Source organism: Hyperolius riggenbachi, chromosome 3 (assembly GCF_040937935.1).
Source record: "Hyperolius riggenbachi isolate aHypRig1 chromosome 3, aHypRig1.pri, whole genome shotgun sequence".
Taxonomy (NCBI): domain Eukaryota; kingdom Metazoa; phylum Chordata; class Amphibia; order Anura; family Hyperoliidae; genus Hyperolius; species Hyperolius riggenbachi.
In genome coordinates, this window is record NC_090648.1 from 212,455,458 (window position 1) to 212,473,862 (window position 18,405).

Here is an 18,405-nt window from a genome sequence, read left to right on the forward strand (position 1 = left end):
TCTCCTTTAAACTGCAGTGAAAATAATGGAATGCAAAAAAGTGCTTAATTTTTACAATGTATAAATGATTTAGGTAACATTTGCACTTTGTATTTGACATGCTTCACTGCTGGCAGGGTATGTCTGTGGAAGGAGATTTTTGGCAGTTGGAAACAGCTGTTATTTCCCACAATGCAACAAGGCTCCCACAGTGTGATGTCAGTACCTGTGGGAGGGGTTTCACCACAATATCAGTCATACAGATCCCCTTGATGATCTATTTGGGAAAAGGTAAAGATTTCTCATGGGAAAAGGGATATCCGCTACTGATTGTGATGGAGTTCAATCCTTGGTTACAGTTCCTCTTTAACTCTTCCACTTTGGCTAAGGGCTAGAGATCACATGGATGGCTAATAGCAGTGGTTTCAACATCGGTAAGCAGCTGGAGGCATCTGGGGGTGGTACATAGCTTGATCAGGGACATACAAGATTTGGTAATACCTAAATAAGCAGTAACAACCCAACAGGCTTTTCATGCGATTGTTTTCAATGTCATGTCGGTTTCCCACCTGTTGACTTCTATCATCACCTGTGCTTGTGGATGCTCACATTTGGTTGCATTTTATAGTCACGAGTGGTAAGTGATACACAGGCAACATACAGTATTGCAGAGTTGCAGGCCCTAAGTGGGTGTTATATACTTATAGTGTGAGTAACCAGATGACCTCCAAATACACACTGTTCAGCAGTCATTAAAGTGGACCAGAACTCTTGCACAGGATAGAAGGAAAACATATAGAAATGCACACTGTATGTGTTTAGATAGTTTAGCCTGTCTTATTCTATCTCCTCTGTAACTAAGCACAAGTTATAATTTGATCCCTCAGCCGTTTGAGCTGACTGTCATGGCAAACAACTAATTGGTAAACACAGGATGTTAACAATATGTTTGCTTCCATGAGAGCAGGATGTAGACACTGCAGATCTATTGCAGGATTTTTATCAGCTGTAACAAAGAAATGCTTTTCTGTAAAGGTTATTATGCTGTTGCTTATCTACTACAGAGAGAAGTTCTGATCTGCATGCTTGTTGAGGGGCTGTGGCTAAAAGTATTAGAGACACAGGATCAGCAGGAGAGTCAGGCAACTGGTATTATTTTAAAAGGAAAAATCCATCTCCTTCTCAGTTTAGGTTCCCTTTAAACTGGAGTAGGGCAGGCCAGCACAGTGTTCTTATGCTGGGTACACACTATGAGATTTTCTAGACGATTTACTGTCAGATCGATTATTTCCAACATGTCCGATTTGCTTTTCGATCGATTTCCGGGCATTTTCCAATCGATTTCCTATTAAAGTGAACGGAAATCGATCGGAAAGCAAATCGGACATGTTGGAAATATTCGATCTGACAGTAAATCGGACAGAAAATCTCATAGTGTGTACCTACCATTAATCTTATATCGTGAACTGTTTTTTCTACAGGTTGAGAACACCAAACAGTGAATTGTGTGCTGCTCTGCTGAAAAGAGAACTCTGTTCTTCAGAAGATGGTATATAAAAGTATCCCGCTGGTTATGTTAGTTACTGTAGTTGAACACTAAAGATGCTTTGAATTAAAACATCCCTGCTATAGAAAACACTGTACCATGGATTGAAATAGATGGACTTTCTTCATAGTGATTGGCTCAAAACTTAAAACTCATACACACTCTAGACTTAATTTTGCAGAGGGGGCCGATTAGGGCCGCGCTCAGATCTGACTCCATGCGGAGAAGGCCGCTGTTTAAAGCTGCTACCGAGCCATAACAAGCGCGTGACTGGTGCAAGAGAGCAGCTGGAAAGGTGGTGAATTCACCGCCTTTAGCTGCCTGTATGAAAGCGCTCTGACACATGAGGTTTTCTTTATCCTGTCTGCGGGAAGCTAAGCTGCTATGTCGTGCCCTCCACCATCATCCTACCCCCCCCCCCCCCTCCATAGCAACAGTGCACATCACTTGGTTGTAGTTTATGGTGGGCTGTTAGAAGTTTCAGAAGCCTCTGGATTTTCCAGAGGCTTCCAGCTACTGAGGTAAGTATCTATCTTTACCCTCCCTATTGTAAGTTTGCTTCAGTGCTCAATACAGTGACACTTCAAGAATGTTGTCCTTTACTTTTCATCTAGCAGACTGTAAGTACAATGGAGAACAATGCACCCCGGATGCTGACTACATTCTGGCTGGGTTTTCTGTGGACATTTTTATTAAACTAGGTATACACTGATAGATCGGAGACAGATTAAAGAATCTGGATCTACCTGTCATTGATCATTTATGTGATCCACCATTTTTCAGCAGCAATCTTGTCTGTTGATCATGGTGCCACCAGCTTTGTACTTACTGATGCAGGGGAAAATGTGTAGCCATCACTCGTGCCTCTCTTGCCCCAGACGACACCTGGCTAATGCTGCCTTTTTGTTGCATCATGCATTCCAAATCGGCTAGAGGTATTTTGATGCATCTCACATCACACCTGTGCCAGCATTGTATCTTGCAAGATGCCTGCTGGCACTGTGTGGAAACCAGGGCTGTGGAGTCGGTACAAAAATCTTCTGAATCCAGGTACCCAGAGTGGCTTTGACTCCGACTCCTTAGTCTAATACTTACTAGGGCTGTGGATTTTGTACGAAAATCATCCGACTCCCGAATCGGACTCCTCAGTTTATGAAATCGCCGACTCCACAGCCCTGGTGGAAACGCACCTTAAGGCCTGGGACACACTAGCAGCTCTTTGGGCATATTTGTGTTTTTCTGGCAATCAGCAAAGCGCAAAGGCAGTGGAACCCTATGATGGTGATTGCACTGCAGTGCTTGCGCTCAGTGACTGGCTGCAGCTTTTTTGGAACGATCCCAGAGCGATTGCACATTGCAGACTTTCACGGTTTTGGAAATTGTCAACACTTTGCGATCTGGCACAAAGTGCCATCACTGGGTCCCAACAGTGGACACTACAGGGGTCATTACTACTACAATGGGGATGAGGCTTCAAAGGTCGCCATGGGGCCCTTTGGACTAGAGCTATACCACTACATCCAACTACTTGATAATGTTTATGCCATCCTCTATCTTGTGAATACTCTTGGACAACACTTTTCTACTCTTGTGTATTGTGCTGGGACTTTCTAATCTACAATCCACCACCCAGTTATTAGTGGAAAAAGCAGCTCTGCTAATTATTCTGTGTGCCATACAAATTAACATCATGCCTGCCTGCTAATTAGCAGTGCTGCTGTAATTAAAGACCCATTGTGCTCAGGCTGATTTGTCCTGTTTATCTGCTCCACAGCTATTCATTTCTTCCCCTTCATGTGACATAGTAATGAACTTATTCTGCCAAAAGGGAATCCCTGTCTCTTTAACCACTGCTTTACTTTGCAAAACTAGGCCTCTAGCTATGTTTTTCTTTCCTATAAATGTTATTTTTGATAGATTCTCCCTATTAATACATTCTGTTCATCAGCTTGTTTATACCATTTTACAATCTTTGTTGAATTTGTCAGATATTTACACAATGTGTATAACTGATATGGTTTATACCACCAAAGGCACAACAATTAATGTATGGCGTCGAAACCAGGGCAGTGGAGTTGGTACAAAAATCTTCTGACTCCGATTCCTCAGTTTATGAAACCACTGACTCTGACTCCAAATCCGACTCCGGGTACCCAAAATGCCTCCGACTCCTCGACTCCGACTCCTTAGTCTAATACTTACCATGGTTGTAGATTTTGTACACAAATCATCCGACTCCGACTCCTCAGTTTATGAAATCTCCAGCCACGGGTACCCAACATTGCTTCGTCTCCAACTGCGACTCAACAGTCCTGGTAGAAACAGTTGTGAAATTTGACAGACATTTTTTGTTCAGTGTTCTTTAGATGGACAGCAAAACCGGAAGTTTAACAAACAGTTTAGCTGGCCTATTGCTGTGAGTGAGTGCATTCCAGTTACAGCAAATGGGAGCGCTTGTACCCACACATGTCAGCTGTAGGTATGGTCATTGATGTGCAAATTTTTCTCAGTTGCTGCAGGATCATGCATATTTATGCAGCTTGAAGTGATAAGACACTTTTCTCCTGGCAGACTCAAACCACTTCAGGTCTTCTGGGTCATTAACGAGGTGACCCTGCTAAGGTGGAATGTGATTCGTCTATTTTCAAGTTGCATACATTTGCATACAGAGCAGACATAATCCTGCATCAACTCTGAAATATTTGCATATTATTGACCAAATCTAGGCAGCAGTTAACTCAGTGGGGCATGTCATGTCTAATAGGCAGCTGTCACCTGCTCAAATATACATGCCTGACGAGCGCCAGTACTCTATGCTTGCAGCTGGCTGCAAGTGCCCAGCAAATAGACAGGTGTGGATGATGCGCAATTAGGTGTTCTGCCGTCAGCGGTTCTTGTGAAAGAGCCCTTAGCCTGTGGAAAATATCTTGATTTTATGTATAAGTGTATTGAGGTAGAACTATTGCTCATAGAGACCAGTGCTTTGTACCTTTCAGAAATACAATTTTGTCTTCCTGGAGGTATGTGTGAGTATTGGCACCACATATACAATAATTTATTATCTCTGTGCATCTCTTGAGGATGTGCCTTAATAGTCAAGCATACATCCAGACCCTATAACCTAATAATCTGTCAGAGCTGTGTCATCGAATCTAAAGGCCATCCTCCGTGATCCAGTCTCATGTATGTACTCGCGTAACACTGCTGGGTCACGGAGAAGGAGCACAGGGGACATGACTGAATCAAAATGCTGCTAATACTCTGCAGGGTCCCTGGGGGGCAGTGTTGGCTAGGAGAGAGGAGGAGGGAGACCTGAGGGGCCTATCACCAACTCTAGGCTCTGGATATACAGACCATCATACCCCTGCCCTCTTTCGTGCCACAAATATACTTTCTTGTTCAAGTTTGGCTGGAAAACAAACAGTTATGATCTGGTAGCCATGTTGGAGCAGCACTCTTCAGCAGATTTGATCACATTGGTCGAATCTGCCCGGGATGATTAAATAGTCAATGGGCAGCTTTAGAAATTTCATGATGTATTTCAGGGCTGTGGAGTCGGAGTTGGAGTCAAGGAGTCGGAGTCGGGGCAATTTTGGGCACCCGGAGCTGGAGTCGGAGTCGAATGATTTTTGTACAAAACCCACAGCCCTGTTAAGTATTAGACTAAGGAGTCGGAGTCTGAGCAATTTTGGGTACCCGGAGTCGGAGTCGTGGTTTCAGAAACTGAGGAGTTGGAAGATTTTTGTACCGACTCCACAGGCCTGATGTATTTGCTGTTTCCCCCTCTATTTGGGAGATTTCTCCTCATGTCTGTCTTAGGGATAGCTATCTTTTTAGGACCGGGAACTTCCCAGTTATACCACGTGACAATGGTTAATTTGCATACTTCAGCAGTGATGCACTGGGAGACCTCTCTGCGCTCACTCCAACCTGAATTATCGCAAATTCTTTCTGTTTTAAGAAAGCATACTTTTTTGTTTACCATGTGACAAAAAACCTTTTACATCCATTTTTAAATGTTTACATACATTCATATTCCCGTTGAAGTGATTTAATCTGACTTGGTGTTTCACTAGGGTTGTGTAAGCAAGTTTAGCATTACTAAGTTTCAGCTAGAAAAGAGAGTATTCCAGGTATCTGTCAACATGTGTCATGTTGTTGGTTATTGGCTGGTTTAATGTATGCACCATTATAAACTTGTAGAGATGTTTGCCAGGATGGTTTGACAATTCTTTCTGATAAGAGTTTTCTTGTAGAGCTGCTCAAGGTAATGAAATTGTCTGTAAACCATATATACAACATTTGAAACCTTTTATCAAGTCTATTCATCGAATAAAGGAGAGAAAATGTGACTCCTACAAGTATAAAGACATAACACCATTGCAGAATTTACAGCTCCTAATGTACTTTTACAACTTTAATTTGCTATCACTTTGTTCTGTCCTCTCTAGATGGAGTCACCTGTGTGTGCGTCTTCCGGGCTTCCCTTGCATCTGCTGGTCCCTGTGGTGAACAATGACATCTCCTCTCCATGTGAGCAGATCATGGTTCGCACAAGATCTGTAGGGGTTAACACCAGCGATGTTGCTCTGGCCACAGAGCCGGAATGCCTTGGACCTTGTGAACCAGGAACCAGTGTGAACTTGGAAGGCATTGTGTGGCAGGAAACAGAGGATGGTAAGTCTGTTGTTGTTTTGATGTTGAATGCACAGTGGCCCAGTAAAATATTTTATTTGTGAACATCTTTATAAGATACATTTTAACAAGATGAAATAGAACAGCCTTCTCCAAAATTTAGATTAACTGTTAGGCCCGGTACACATGCTAGAAAAGTAGCCTGAGGCAGCTGATAGTGACTGCCTCAGCTGAACCCTGATCGCTGCTCGGCAAGTGACCTGCCAGGTGGATCAGTTCAGCTGAGTTATGGCCGGTACCTGTGTTCACACCATTCACCTTGATGGGCGACATCAATCCACCGTAGGTACAGGTCTTTGGACCCATTCACACTTAAGCGGGAATTGCGCGATTCCCGCTAATAGCAAAACGCTAGCGTTTTTGAAATATGCTAGTGCTATTATAGCCTATGGCAGTGTTCTCACTGGTGTTTTGCGATTATCGCTAATCACAAACGCATTACCTGCAACAGATTTCAGGCGATTTTGGATTGGTTGCTATTAGCATGTATAGAACCGCTAACTATGAAAAATGCAAATTTGTCCAGTGATTTTTTTTTTCCGCGTTAAATCGCGGAAAAATCACCTGCGGAAAACTAACGCAAATCGCTACCGTTAAGGGCTCTTTCCACTATGAAATGCGATCGCGATTCCGATGGCGATCGCAATCGCGTTTCTATTTCCACCATGCAATTGTGATTGAGCTACTATACTCATTATAGTACAGCTCAATCGCATACAATACGCGGCAGGACGACGATTGCGCTTTGACCAAAATCACATCGCAATCGGATCGCACTAATGGAAATTGCTGCTGCAGTTTCCATTAGTTTAATGTACCTTGCGATTTGCGATCAGAATCAAATCGCAGGCTAGTGGAAAGAGGCCCTTAGCGTTTTTAAAGAGACACTGAAGCCTCCAAAAAAACCTGTTTTTACTGCAGAGTCCTCTTCAGCATTAGTGCCCTACCTGAAATGCTGTATCTCCGCTGCTGAACTCGCAATTAATACCCTAGAAATCCCCGGGGTAAGATTTGGGGATCACTTAAGTGTTGAAGCAGAGCTTTGGGCAGTAGCTCTACCTCTACTCCCATCAATCTGTGCGGATATCCACCTCCTCCCACCCCTCTGTCTTCTTTCACCGAGAGGGGCGGGGAGAGGCGGGGGATCAGCGCAGATTGACGTGAATGGAGACAGAGCTACAGCCCAAAGCTCTGCTTCCTCGGGCAGTGTCGTGGATTTTTCTCCCCTGGATTTTGGGGGTTTTAATTGCGAGTTCAGCCGCAGGGATGCAGCGTTTCAGGTAGGGCATTAATGCGGAAGAGGAGTCTGCAGTAAAAACTGTTTGTTTTTTTTGAGACTTCAGAGTTTCTTTAAAGAGAACCCGAGGTGGGTTTGAAGAATATTATCTGCATACAGAGGCTGGATCTGCCTATACAGCCCAGCCTCTGTTGCTATCCCAAACCCCCCTAAGGTCCCCCTGCACTCTGCAATCCCTCATAAATCACAGCCATGCTGCTGACAAACTTGTCAGAGCTGGCTGTGTTTATCTCTGTAGTGTCAGTCTGCTGCTCTCCCCACCTCCTGCAGAACTCCAGTCCCCGCCTGCATCCCTTCCCTCCCTGCTGATTGGAGGGAAGGGACGGGGGCAGGGACCGGAGCTATGCAGGAGGCGGGGGAGCAGCTGAGACTGACACTACAGATGTAAACACAGCCTCACAGCATGGCTGTGATTTATGAGGGATTGCAGAGTGCAGGGGGACCTTAGGGGGGTTTGGGATAGCAACAGAGGCTGGGCTGTATAGGCAGATCCAGCCTCTGTATGCAGATAACATTCTTTAAACACACCTCGGGTTCTCTTTAAGTGTGACTGGGCCCTTACAAGCCAAGCCTCAGACCAGTATTTGTTGTCAAAGTTTACAGAGATACTGTTTTGTGTGCTAATGCAGGGAATTGAATGGGAAAATTAGTAAGTGTATAGGCACTGTAATGATTCATGCACTTCCCACTAATTGTAAGGCAACATTCTTTACAGCTTTTCCACCCTTTCTACAGTGCTTATGTAGAAATACCAGTATGCAGAGAACTTTAACAGGATGAAATACAATTCTGTTCCTTGTGGTACAATCTGATACAATTGGATCAGAGCCTGCTGTATGGTCAGGTGAGAGGGACAAGGAAATTGCTACACCTCATGAGTAAAAATCTGAAGGCTTTCTACCAAAACCATCACTGTAAAAACTGTATCCATTATATTATCATTTAGTAGCTGTCCCTCAGAGGGGCTCACAATCTACTGGTAAGCGCTACCATAGTCCTATGTCCATTGTAGTCTAGAGCCAATTTTACTGGAAGCAAATTACCTTATCTGTATGTTTTTGGATGTGGGACATCACCTCTTTCATAAAGCTATTAGTAGCTGGTATTAATGTGTTCAAAGAAAGTCTGTGGTTATTTAAACAGTGGATCCCTGGAATTTGTCTGCTGCAGTGAAAGAAACCAAATAAGCAAGCATGACTTCATCCCTCATTAAGGCCCTGTTCAGACTGTGCGTTCCTAGCTGTTTTTCCAGAACGCGTACGGGCAGACTTTGCGCATAGAAACGGCTACTAATGTTTTCTAATGGCTTCAGTCACATGTACGCGTATGAGACGCATATGTTTCTCATCCGCATTGCTGCACGCAGTTCTGTGCGTCACGCGCAGAAACGGACACAATGAAAGTCTATGGACGCATATCAAAAACGCGTACTATTGCAATAGAAAACGCAAGAAAAACGCATATAAATGCATGCGTTTCTCAAATTGTGTTTTCTTTGCTATTCTATGCGTTCTGCAAACGCTGACAGTATGAACAGGGCCTAATACAGGCTTTTGGATTTTTTTTTTCTTTTAAAGAGAACCCGCGGCGAAAAAAAAATTGTACTCACAACCCGAGGTGAAATTCTCCCCCATCACCCCCCCCCCCCCCCCCCCGCCCCGTGAATACTTGAGTGAAGCCTCTGGATCCTCCAGAGTCTTGCTATACTGTCGCCCAGTCCTTTGCCACGGTCCGGGGCCCTCATTAACATCAGGGCTGCACTCCTCTTCTGGCATGGGTGTGGCCGTGCATGCACAGCAGCAAGAGCGGTTCCAGCTTACTGCACAGGCATGGCCGCACTTGCGCAGAAGCGGTACAGCCAACTTATGCTTGAAGGGGAGTGTGGCCGATTAGATTACTGAGAAGCCGGTCTGTAATCTATGAAGGGCCCACGCTCAGCGACGGGGACCGGAGGATGCAGTGAGAAGCCTCTAGGATCCAGAAGCTTCGCTTTTCTTAGGCAAGTATGTGATGCCATACCTGAACTTTTAAGCTAGAGTACGCTTCAAAGGGAAACTAAAGTGAAAAAAGTTCCTCTAGGCGGTAATAACCTCTGGAGGGGGGTAGACTCTGGATACTAAAGGGACTTCCCTTGTTCTCCTCCGCAGGCGCCCTAGCACCGTCCCCCTTGGCTTTCTTTGGAGAAAGCCAGATCGGATTTGTTCTACTGCACAGGTGCAAGCAATCTGCCCTTGTCCAGTAGCACAGACCCGATCACCCTCTGCTATTTCTGGCAGAGCCTGAGTGAAACAGTGCTAGTGCGCAGTGAGGCGACACTTCGGGGGTCCCAGCGCTGGAATGGCTGACGTACGAGGGCGGGGAAGCCTTGGCGCTGGAATGGCTGATGTACGAGGGCGGGGAAGCCTTGCTTAGAATCCAGAGGCTTCCCCCTCCTGAGGTAAGTGTCTAATTGTGACCCTCACAAGTTTGCTTTAACTATACTATTGAGTGATTTTGCTTTAAATGTGAAGTATAAATCTATTTTCCTAAGAATACAACCATCCTTAACAATTAATCTTTATACTTTATAAGTCTATGCTGTGCATGTGTTTACTGCAGTGATTGTCTTGGCAGGACATGGTGAATGTTTTAGACTGACTAAATATACATATCTCCAACGTTATGCATATTCCTGCTCTGTGTACCAGAATAATTTCTGTTTCCATTTAGTGATTTCATTTCTGTTTCCATTTAATGTTTTAAAAGTGTTGCCAACAGCACGTTTTATTTGAACAAGTACTTCGAGAAAGTTTATTCTAACATTGCTATTAATATTAAAAATTTACAACAGCTTGAGCCTGAAACGATCTTTTTTTTAAAGGGACCCTGAAGAAAGATATATGATGGCTGCCATATTTATTTCCTTTTAAACAATACCAGTTGCCTGGCAGTCCTGCTGATCTCTGACTGCAGTGATGTCTGAATCACAAACCTGAAAACAATCATGTGGTTAATCCAGTCAGATTTCAGTCAGAAACCTCTAAACTGCATACTTGTTCAGTGTCTATGGATACAGGTATTAGAGCAGGGGTGTCAAATGCAATCATGTAAGAATTATTTAAAATAAAGTGGCCCAATTATAGTGACCGGGGGGGGGGGGGGGGGGCTATTCATGAGGCCAGAATGGACACTCCTTATTGACTGTGACTGGGCCCCCTTGGTTATGGGCTGCATAGCAACTTCACTATCACTGGCGCTAATGAGTACAACAAGATGACTCGTCCTAACTTTTCTCACTTTATTTTATTGGCCGCCTGTAGGTTTTGCCGAACCATCGGTGGGTCAGCGCTTCTGCCTGGGTGAGCCCGAGCCCACGTCATCAAGCACGTACTATGCCTCTGCAGACTACTGCCCAGGTGCAGTAAGCGCCTGCTGACATGGGTGTGTACACGCAGAAGCACCAATCCTCCGATGGGTTGGCGATCCAATTAGACGGGACCAAAGCTGCAACGAGGGACCCCAAAGACTTCTATGGACTGGAAGAATTTAATGGGTGCCTATGGTGGTGCTCTTTTTTTGGGTAAAGGCTCCTGCACGCTTTTTTCCTGATACACTTCTGATGTCCTTAGTTGTCTCACACACTGTGCATTGCTGGTCGTGAAGCAAGGCCTAATGAGAGGGACGTTTTTCCAGAATGCCAGGCTACTGATGGTTATAATGTTATCTCTGGGTGAATATGAAGATAAAAACATTGTTCGGCATTGTGGGTATTTACAGCACTAAGATATATAGAGTGGAAGGATTAGCCATACTACGATATATTATTATTAACTATTTATATGGCGCCGAGTATATTGTCTTGTCCCGAACTGTCCCTCAGAGGGGCTCACAATCTAATCCCTACCATAGTCATATGTCTATGCATGTATCATGTAGTGTATCATAGTCTAGGGCCAATTTAGGGAGAAGCTAATTAACTTCTCTGTATGTTTTTGGGATGTGGGAGGAAACCGGAGTGCCCAGAGGAAACCTGCACAGACATTGGGAGAAAGTACAAACTCCTTGCAGGATGTTGACCTCGCTGGGATTCATACCGGACACCCAGTGCTGCAAGGCGAGAATGCTAACCACTAGGCCACCGTGCTGCCCATATTTAGAATGGAGGGATAGGTTTTAAGTTTTCCTAGAAAACTGAGGACTTGACTGTTTATTACAGACCTTAATTAGCATTGTCCCATCGTTTTGCGAATTGCCATTATGAGAGCATGGCTTCTTTCCAGACTGTTGAGAAATGAATTAAGCGTTTATGCATGAATCCTGTTTAACCTGCAATAAGCAGTAGAACAGATGGAATAATGTTCTCCATGTTGTGTATTGATGTGTTTTTCCTCATAGACTTGTCATTTAGTTGAAAACGTATCATCTGTATTTAGTCTGTGATTTGCGGCTGCACTTTTTGGCATCTCCTTTAAGAACAGTTAGGTAGTAGCAGAACTAAATATCCATGTTGTATTTCAGAAATATGGCATTTTGCTGCTGCTGTTTTGAAAGGAATTTGAAAATTGTATGCTGCTGCTTTACCTGTGAAATTAAGCGTTCCTTTGGGTTAATTATGGTAGCAGATGTTCCATGCAGACTTGTACCACAGGGATCACATTCACAGTAGTCTGTGAGCTTCATGTGTGATGTAATATGGGATTCCTCAGGGTTTGTAATAGTGCCATTCTGTCTGAGAGAGCGCACTACAGACTGCTAGAAAGCAGGCTTATTCATACCTGCTTACCATGCACATTATGTCCTCTGCAGCTGTGTAGCCATCTGCTCTGTCAAGATGATTCAGGCATGCTGCAGGTACACTCATGGTTTCCACTTAGTAGAAGCTCTAGCTATGCCTGTGGATTACAATGTTGCATTAGAAGCAGCTAATCAGTTTAAAGTTACTGTTATCCAGGTAAAGCTTTTCTTTTCCTAAAACCCTTTGCTAATGTTTAGTATACGCCAGTTTTACATTTTATAATCAGCTTGTACATCACTCTGGGGAGGTAGCTGTTTGCCATTAATAGCTACATTTGTGCTGTCTTTTTAGATACTGTAGTCAGTGAGTGGTGTGCTGGAAAGGCAGCTGGCCTGACTCCTGCTGCAGCCATCTGGCCAGTGCGCTTCAGCAAGTTTGTCTGTAGGCAAAATGTATGTGGAGTCCAGCATGAGTAACGCTGTACATTTATACATTGCTACTATTCCTATTGCAAGATCAGGTCTTAATAGTCCATTGTGCCTGCCTTTATTTGTTGCCGTTATAAAGTATTACATAAATACATGTGTGCGCAATCCATATAGCTAAAGTAACAACTTTTTAATCTTAAAACAACAACTCAGAACATGCTCTGTCTCTGTTTAAGCTCACTGCCTGGAGTTGGAAACATTACGACATTATGTTGATGTTGTTTTGATTCATTATATGAATCGTGAGAAGAAATTCATTTGCCAGTAAGAAAATAAGAGCCACCTTTATTTACTGTATATGCTCATGGCTGTGTCAGCCCCTACATAACCAGACCCCACTCCCCAACTCTTGCAATCAAAACCCCACAAAACGGTATGACTTGTCAACCAGTAATCCTCCCCCTTCCCATGTCCCTTGGTTTCCTTTCCAAACACCTATTACAGCAGAGTTCCCCAACCCTGTCCTCAAGGCCCACCTACAGTGCGTTTTTTGCAAGAAAACCACAAACATGCACAGGTGAGGTAATTAGTGCCTCAGCAGAGCTGATTAACTACCTCTGTGGATTTCCACAAAAGATGCACTGTTGGCGGGACCTGAGGACAGGGTTGAGGAACACTGTACAGGGTTTAAGTTAAGAGAAGGTGAGTATTCAAGGTGTACATTGAAATTGTGTCCATAAGCTATATGGCCCCCAGAGCTACCTGTCTGGATGCCAGCAGCTGTCCTCGCATCTTCTATGCAGCTTTTCACTCCATTTGAGAGCTGAGGAACACAGCACATGTCTACAGTCAAGATGCCATGACTTATGCTGGATACACACCATGCGTTTCCGCGTTCGATGCGTCCGTCGATACGCGTCGATTCGATTATTTCCGACATGTCCGATTCGCGGTTCAATGGATCGTTAGGTCGATTTGCCATACTTTACATGGCATTCGACCTAAAAATAATCGAAATGCGCTCGGAAATAATCGTATCGACGGACGCATGCGACGCGGAAACGCATGGTGTGTATCCAGCATTAAAAAAGGAGTTAGAAGCTGCAGGAGAGATACAAGGACAGCTGTCAGCACCTGGAGAGGTAGCTGTAAATTAAGGTTCTTGCTTCAAATGTATACTCTGCACCCCAACATGCTTCCAGTACAATCTCTGGATAGTTAGATATGTGGGAGACCTGCACATAAGCTGAACTTAGTGAACCTTAACTGAAAATAAGAAGTCAAAATAACCATTCACAGGTCATACTTAAGTCCTGTGTAGTCTACTCCTCAATCTCTTTCTCCTCTCCTGCATCCCATTTGTCCACTGTGTTCAATGGATTTCTCCATCCTCCATTTTAAAAATGGCCGTTACCCCCTAACAGCTTCTTGGTCAGCACACTGTTAAACTGGAACAACAGCTTGAGCCATAGGGAAACATGGACATTACCTTGCACATTCAGTTGTAACTGACAGCTGCTGATACATAACTGACAGCAACTGGTATATTTCAGTTCTGACAAAATATTGTCAGAACTGGAAGAGATCACTGTAAGAAGAAAATGGTGAGCCTCTGAGAGGAACTGACGGTGAGGTTAGTATGTAATATTCATTTGCAGCTACATGTGTTTATTTTAAATAATTTTCCTCGCTTCAGGTTCCCTTTAAAATTTGACCTCAGGATAAGCGAACTTGGAAAAAATCTTTAATAGTTTGGCTCCACATTTAGTTTATAAGGTTCCCTGGCCACCTAGTTCCTGGGTTTTTTCCAGCCCTGATGTAAAGCTTGAACTTAAAAACGTTGTTTTTGCGGGTGACACTCCTGTACTTATGTAATCAACCTGTAGTAGTGTCTTTATGTGGGGTGCTTTGCCTGAGGGAATATGTTTCTAGTTCTGGCTAGAAAAGACTATTGTTCTTATAGCTACTCTCCTGTTCTAATTTCTTAACTCCTTTATTTTAGGAATGCTGGTTGTGAATGTAACTTGGAGAAATAAAACATATGTTGGCACATTACTGGACTGCACACGACATGATTGGGCACCACCAAGGTTAGTTTTAATTAATGGAAACAGTAATTGTTTGCTATTTCATTCCTCAAACTGTTTGTGTTACTGAATAAAATGCCTCACTCTTCCTCTTTTTGTCCCTTCCCCCTCCAGATTCTGCGACTCTCCCACCAGTGACTTGGAGATGCGGAATGGACGGGGGAGGGGTAAACGCATGCGTCCAAGTAGCAATACACCCATAACTGAAGGCCCATCAGCTGCTGATGGTAAATGTGCAAGCAGTAGCAGCAGTAGTAGCAGCAAGACCCGTGCTGCAGCCAACAATAAAGGTAGAAGAGGAAGCCAAAATTCAGGAGAGCATCGCCCACCACCTTGCAATACATCAGAAGATATCAAAGCCAGTCCTTCATCTGCTAACAAGCGGAAAAGCAAACCCCCTTCTGACATGGAATTGACTTCAAGCTCAGAAGATTCCAAAGGGAGTAAACGTGCCCGTACAAATTCCATGGGATCTTCATCTGCCTCAGTTTCTGGGTCTTTACCTCTGACAATGCCATTAACCACCATCAAAGTAGAACCTACTGCACTGGACCGAAATTGTTCTTCACCTATTTTAATAGACTGTCCACATCCTAATTGTAACAAGAAATACAAGCACATTAATGGCCTGAAATACCATCAGGCTCATGCACACACAGATGATGACAGTAAGCCAGAGGCTGATGGAGATAGTGAATGTGGTGAAGAGCCTCATCTTCACCTTGAAATGGGTGGTTGCAATGGTACTTTTCCATCTCAAAAGGGTTCTCTTTCCCCTGCCAGGTCTGCCACACCAAAGGCTCGTTTGACAGAACCTCAAAGTCCTACACTTTCTTCCAAATTTGCAAGTAAAGTAGTATGCAAAAAGAAAATGGGTACTGAAGGAGACCCTGATCCTGGAGCACTTTCTAATGATGGATCAGATGAAGGTCCTATGGCAGCAGATGATACAAGCAATGATGGATTTGAGGACAAACGGACTGGGGAGAAGGATGCAATTAAGAAAGGGAATGGGAACAATAAAGATAAATCGGCTTCTTCAAAAAGTGTAAAGCCTGCCCGTCCCATTGCACCTGCTATAGTACCACAGCAGATGTACACCATTCAGGCGACCACATTCACTGCTTCAAGTCCTGGATCCTCTGCAGGTCTTGCCACCACAGTTGTGCAAACTATGCCAACCAGTCCTCAGCTTAAGCCCATTCAACCCAAACCTACAGTACTGGGGGAGCCATCTAGCATTAATCCAGCATTAACACCAACTAGAGATAAAAAGAAAAAAGATAAAAAGAAGAAGGAGCAAAGGGATGAAGAAAGTCCTGGAACGTCCATAAAAGTAAGTCGCCCTGAAGATGGGAAAAGTCCTTATGGGGAGGCAGCCAGTGATTCTTCAAATAAGAGTGATGGACTTCTCAATGGCTCTGATGCTCACCAGAGCCGCCTAGCCAGCATAAAGGCTGAGGCTGACAAAATATATAGCTTCACAGACAATGCACCCAGTCCTTCAATAGGTGGAGGAGGGAGTACCTCAAACCGCATGGAAAACCCTAGTCCCAGTCAACCTATGACACCACTACACGTTGTTACCCAAAATGGGGCAGAAGGAACTTCAGCTAAAACAAACAGCCCAGCTTACTCAGACATTTCTGATGCAGGAGAGGATGGAGAGGGTAAATTGGAGGGCACAAAGGTCAAGGATCCAGAGCAAATGGTGAAGGAAAGTGCCAAAAAGTCTCTCTTTCCACCACAACCTCAGAACAAAGAATCATCATATTACCAAACCTTTGAAACATATTATTCTCCTAACTATGCACATTCCAGTCCTGGTGCCATGAATCCCACTGGTCAACCCACACCAGAAAGTCAACCACTTAAAGTCAAGAAAGAGGAAGAGCTTGAAGTTACTGAAGTTAAAATGAAAGTTGAGCCACCAGAGGATAAAAAGCCAGAGCTTAGCAGCGGTAGCCAACAACCTTCAGTTATCCAACAGCGTCCTAACATGTACATGCAGTCACTCTATTACAATCAGTATGCCTATGTGCCACCCTATGGCTATACTGATCAGGGATATCATGCACACTTGCTTAGCACTAACCCAGCATATAGGCAGCAGTATGAGGAGCATCAGAAACAGAGGCAGAACCTAGAACAACAGCAGCAGCAACAGCAGCAGCAGCAGCAACAACAACAACGCACCATAGAAAAAAAAGCAGAGATGGCCATGAGAGACAGAGAGTCTTCTCTGAAAGAAGAATGGAAGCACAAGTCTTCAGTACCCCCTACTCTTACGAAAGCTCCAAGCCTGACAGATTTAGGGAAGTCCTCTTCCAGTAAGCCTAAGGAGCTAGTGCCAGGGCCTGACCCTGGTAAATCTGTCATTATTCCAAAGCCTGAGGACTCCGCAAAACTGCCAGTGCAGCAGCCAGAGGGGTTAAAGGCAAAAGTATCAGAAGGAGTACATACAGGAAAGGAAACTGCTGAAACATCCAAGCCTATTAGTGAATGCAACAGACAAGCTGGTCTGGATCCTGTTCTTTGGTACAGACAGGTAACAACCGTTTCATCTTTTTATTGTTTTGAACATGAGTAATAGTTCTGTTTTGTAACTGCTATAGTCCAGTGTTAATGTAAATGCTACTGTAAAAAGATTTAAATGACTTACTGTTAGTATACATACAGAGTATAATCTACCAATACAGTATAATCTCGTTATAATAAACTCTGATATAGTAAACATTTAGGTATAGTAAACTACCTCTTTAATTCTCAGCCAATCTCCATTAGAAGTCTATCGGAGCAATGCCTGTTATAGTAAACTCTGATATAATAAAACCTCTGTAATATTAAACATGTTTTTTTGCCACTACGTGACTCTGGATATAGTAAACAGTCATATGTCAGTGTGAAACCCATGGTCAGCTGCTCTCTTCAGGCTCAGGCTAGCTGCAACTGAGTTGATGCACGATAACATTTGTAAGACAAGAAGAATTACACAGGCGCTAGATATACAGTACTGTACAAATAAGCAGTCTGGGGACAATAAGGAATAATGTGAATTTAAACAAGAGGATGCAGTGTTACTGCTTCCACTTTGCAATCGCCAATTAAAAATATTGTCAAGGTCCTCCCATGAGATTGTACCCACTCCCAGGTATCTCTTCCCTTATTGGTGATGACGCTCCTGGCAGCATGCGGAGCGCAGTACTTTCACTTGGAGTGCAGATCAGAGCAGGCCTACTCGCTGCAAAAGTAAGGAGTGCCAAGTCCTACCTGCGGAGGTATCGGAGCCACTTGCATTACAGATGCTAGTGGCTTATTACGACTGGCTGCATTTTGAAGAGAGGCTTCATGATTAGCTTAAGTGTGAGCAGAAAGTTTTGCAAGTCCCCCACCGAGGTATTGGACCTACTCACAGGAAGCGACTGGCTGCCTCTATTCAGTGACTGATCCAATTTTTAAGGAGTCCTGGATACTGTACTAGTGATTGTCCAGCCTGGCTATGCAGCCCTAAGGTGTACTTACCTTGTAGGCCACCAAATGTGCAAGTGTTGTACTGTACTACCAGTCGGAGGACAGAGTTGCTCCTTTGCAGCAGAGAATGTACCAAGGCATGCTGGGCCAGTTATAGGACAATATCTGCTATAGAAAACCACTTTCCT

The 18,405-nt window shown here is 44.0% G+C and overlaps 1 protein-coding gene across 4 annotated transcripts in view; it reads left to right on the top strand.

The window, feature by feature from the left end:
* Positions 1-18,405, top strand: part of ZNF609 (zinc finger protein 609) — a 124,876-nt gene that overhangs the window by 79,830 nt on the left and 26,641 nt on the right. For 3 of the 4 annotated variants that reach the window (XM_068275664.1, XM_068275666.1, XM_068275667.1), the window contains 3 exons: positions 5,977-6,202; positions 14,662-14,749; positions 14,861-17,294. In XM_068275664.1, the coding sequence (XP_068131765.1) occupies positions 5,977-6,202; positions 14,662-14,749; positions 14,861-17,294 (2,748 nt within the window). The remainder of the gene's footprint in view (positions 1-5,976; positions 6,203-14,661; positions 14,750-14,860; positions 17,295-18,405) is intronic. The other variant, XM_068275665.1, reaches the window with a different exon arrangement.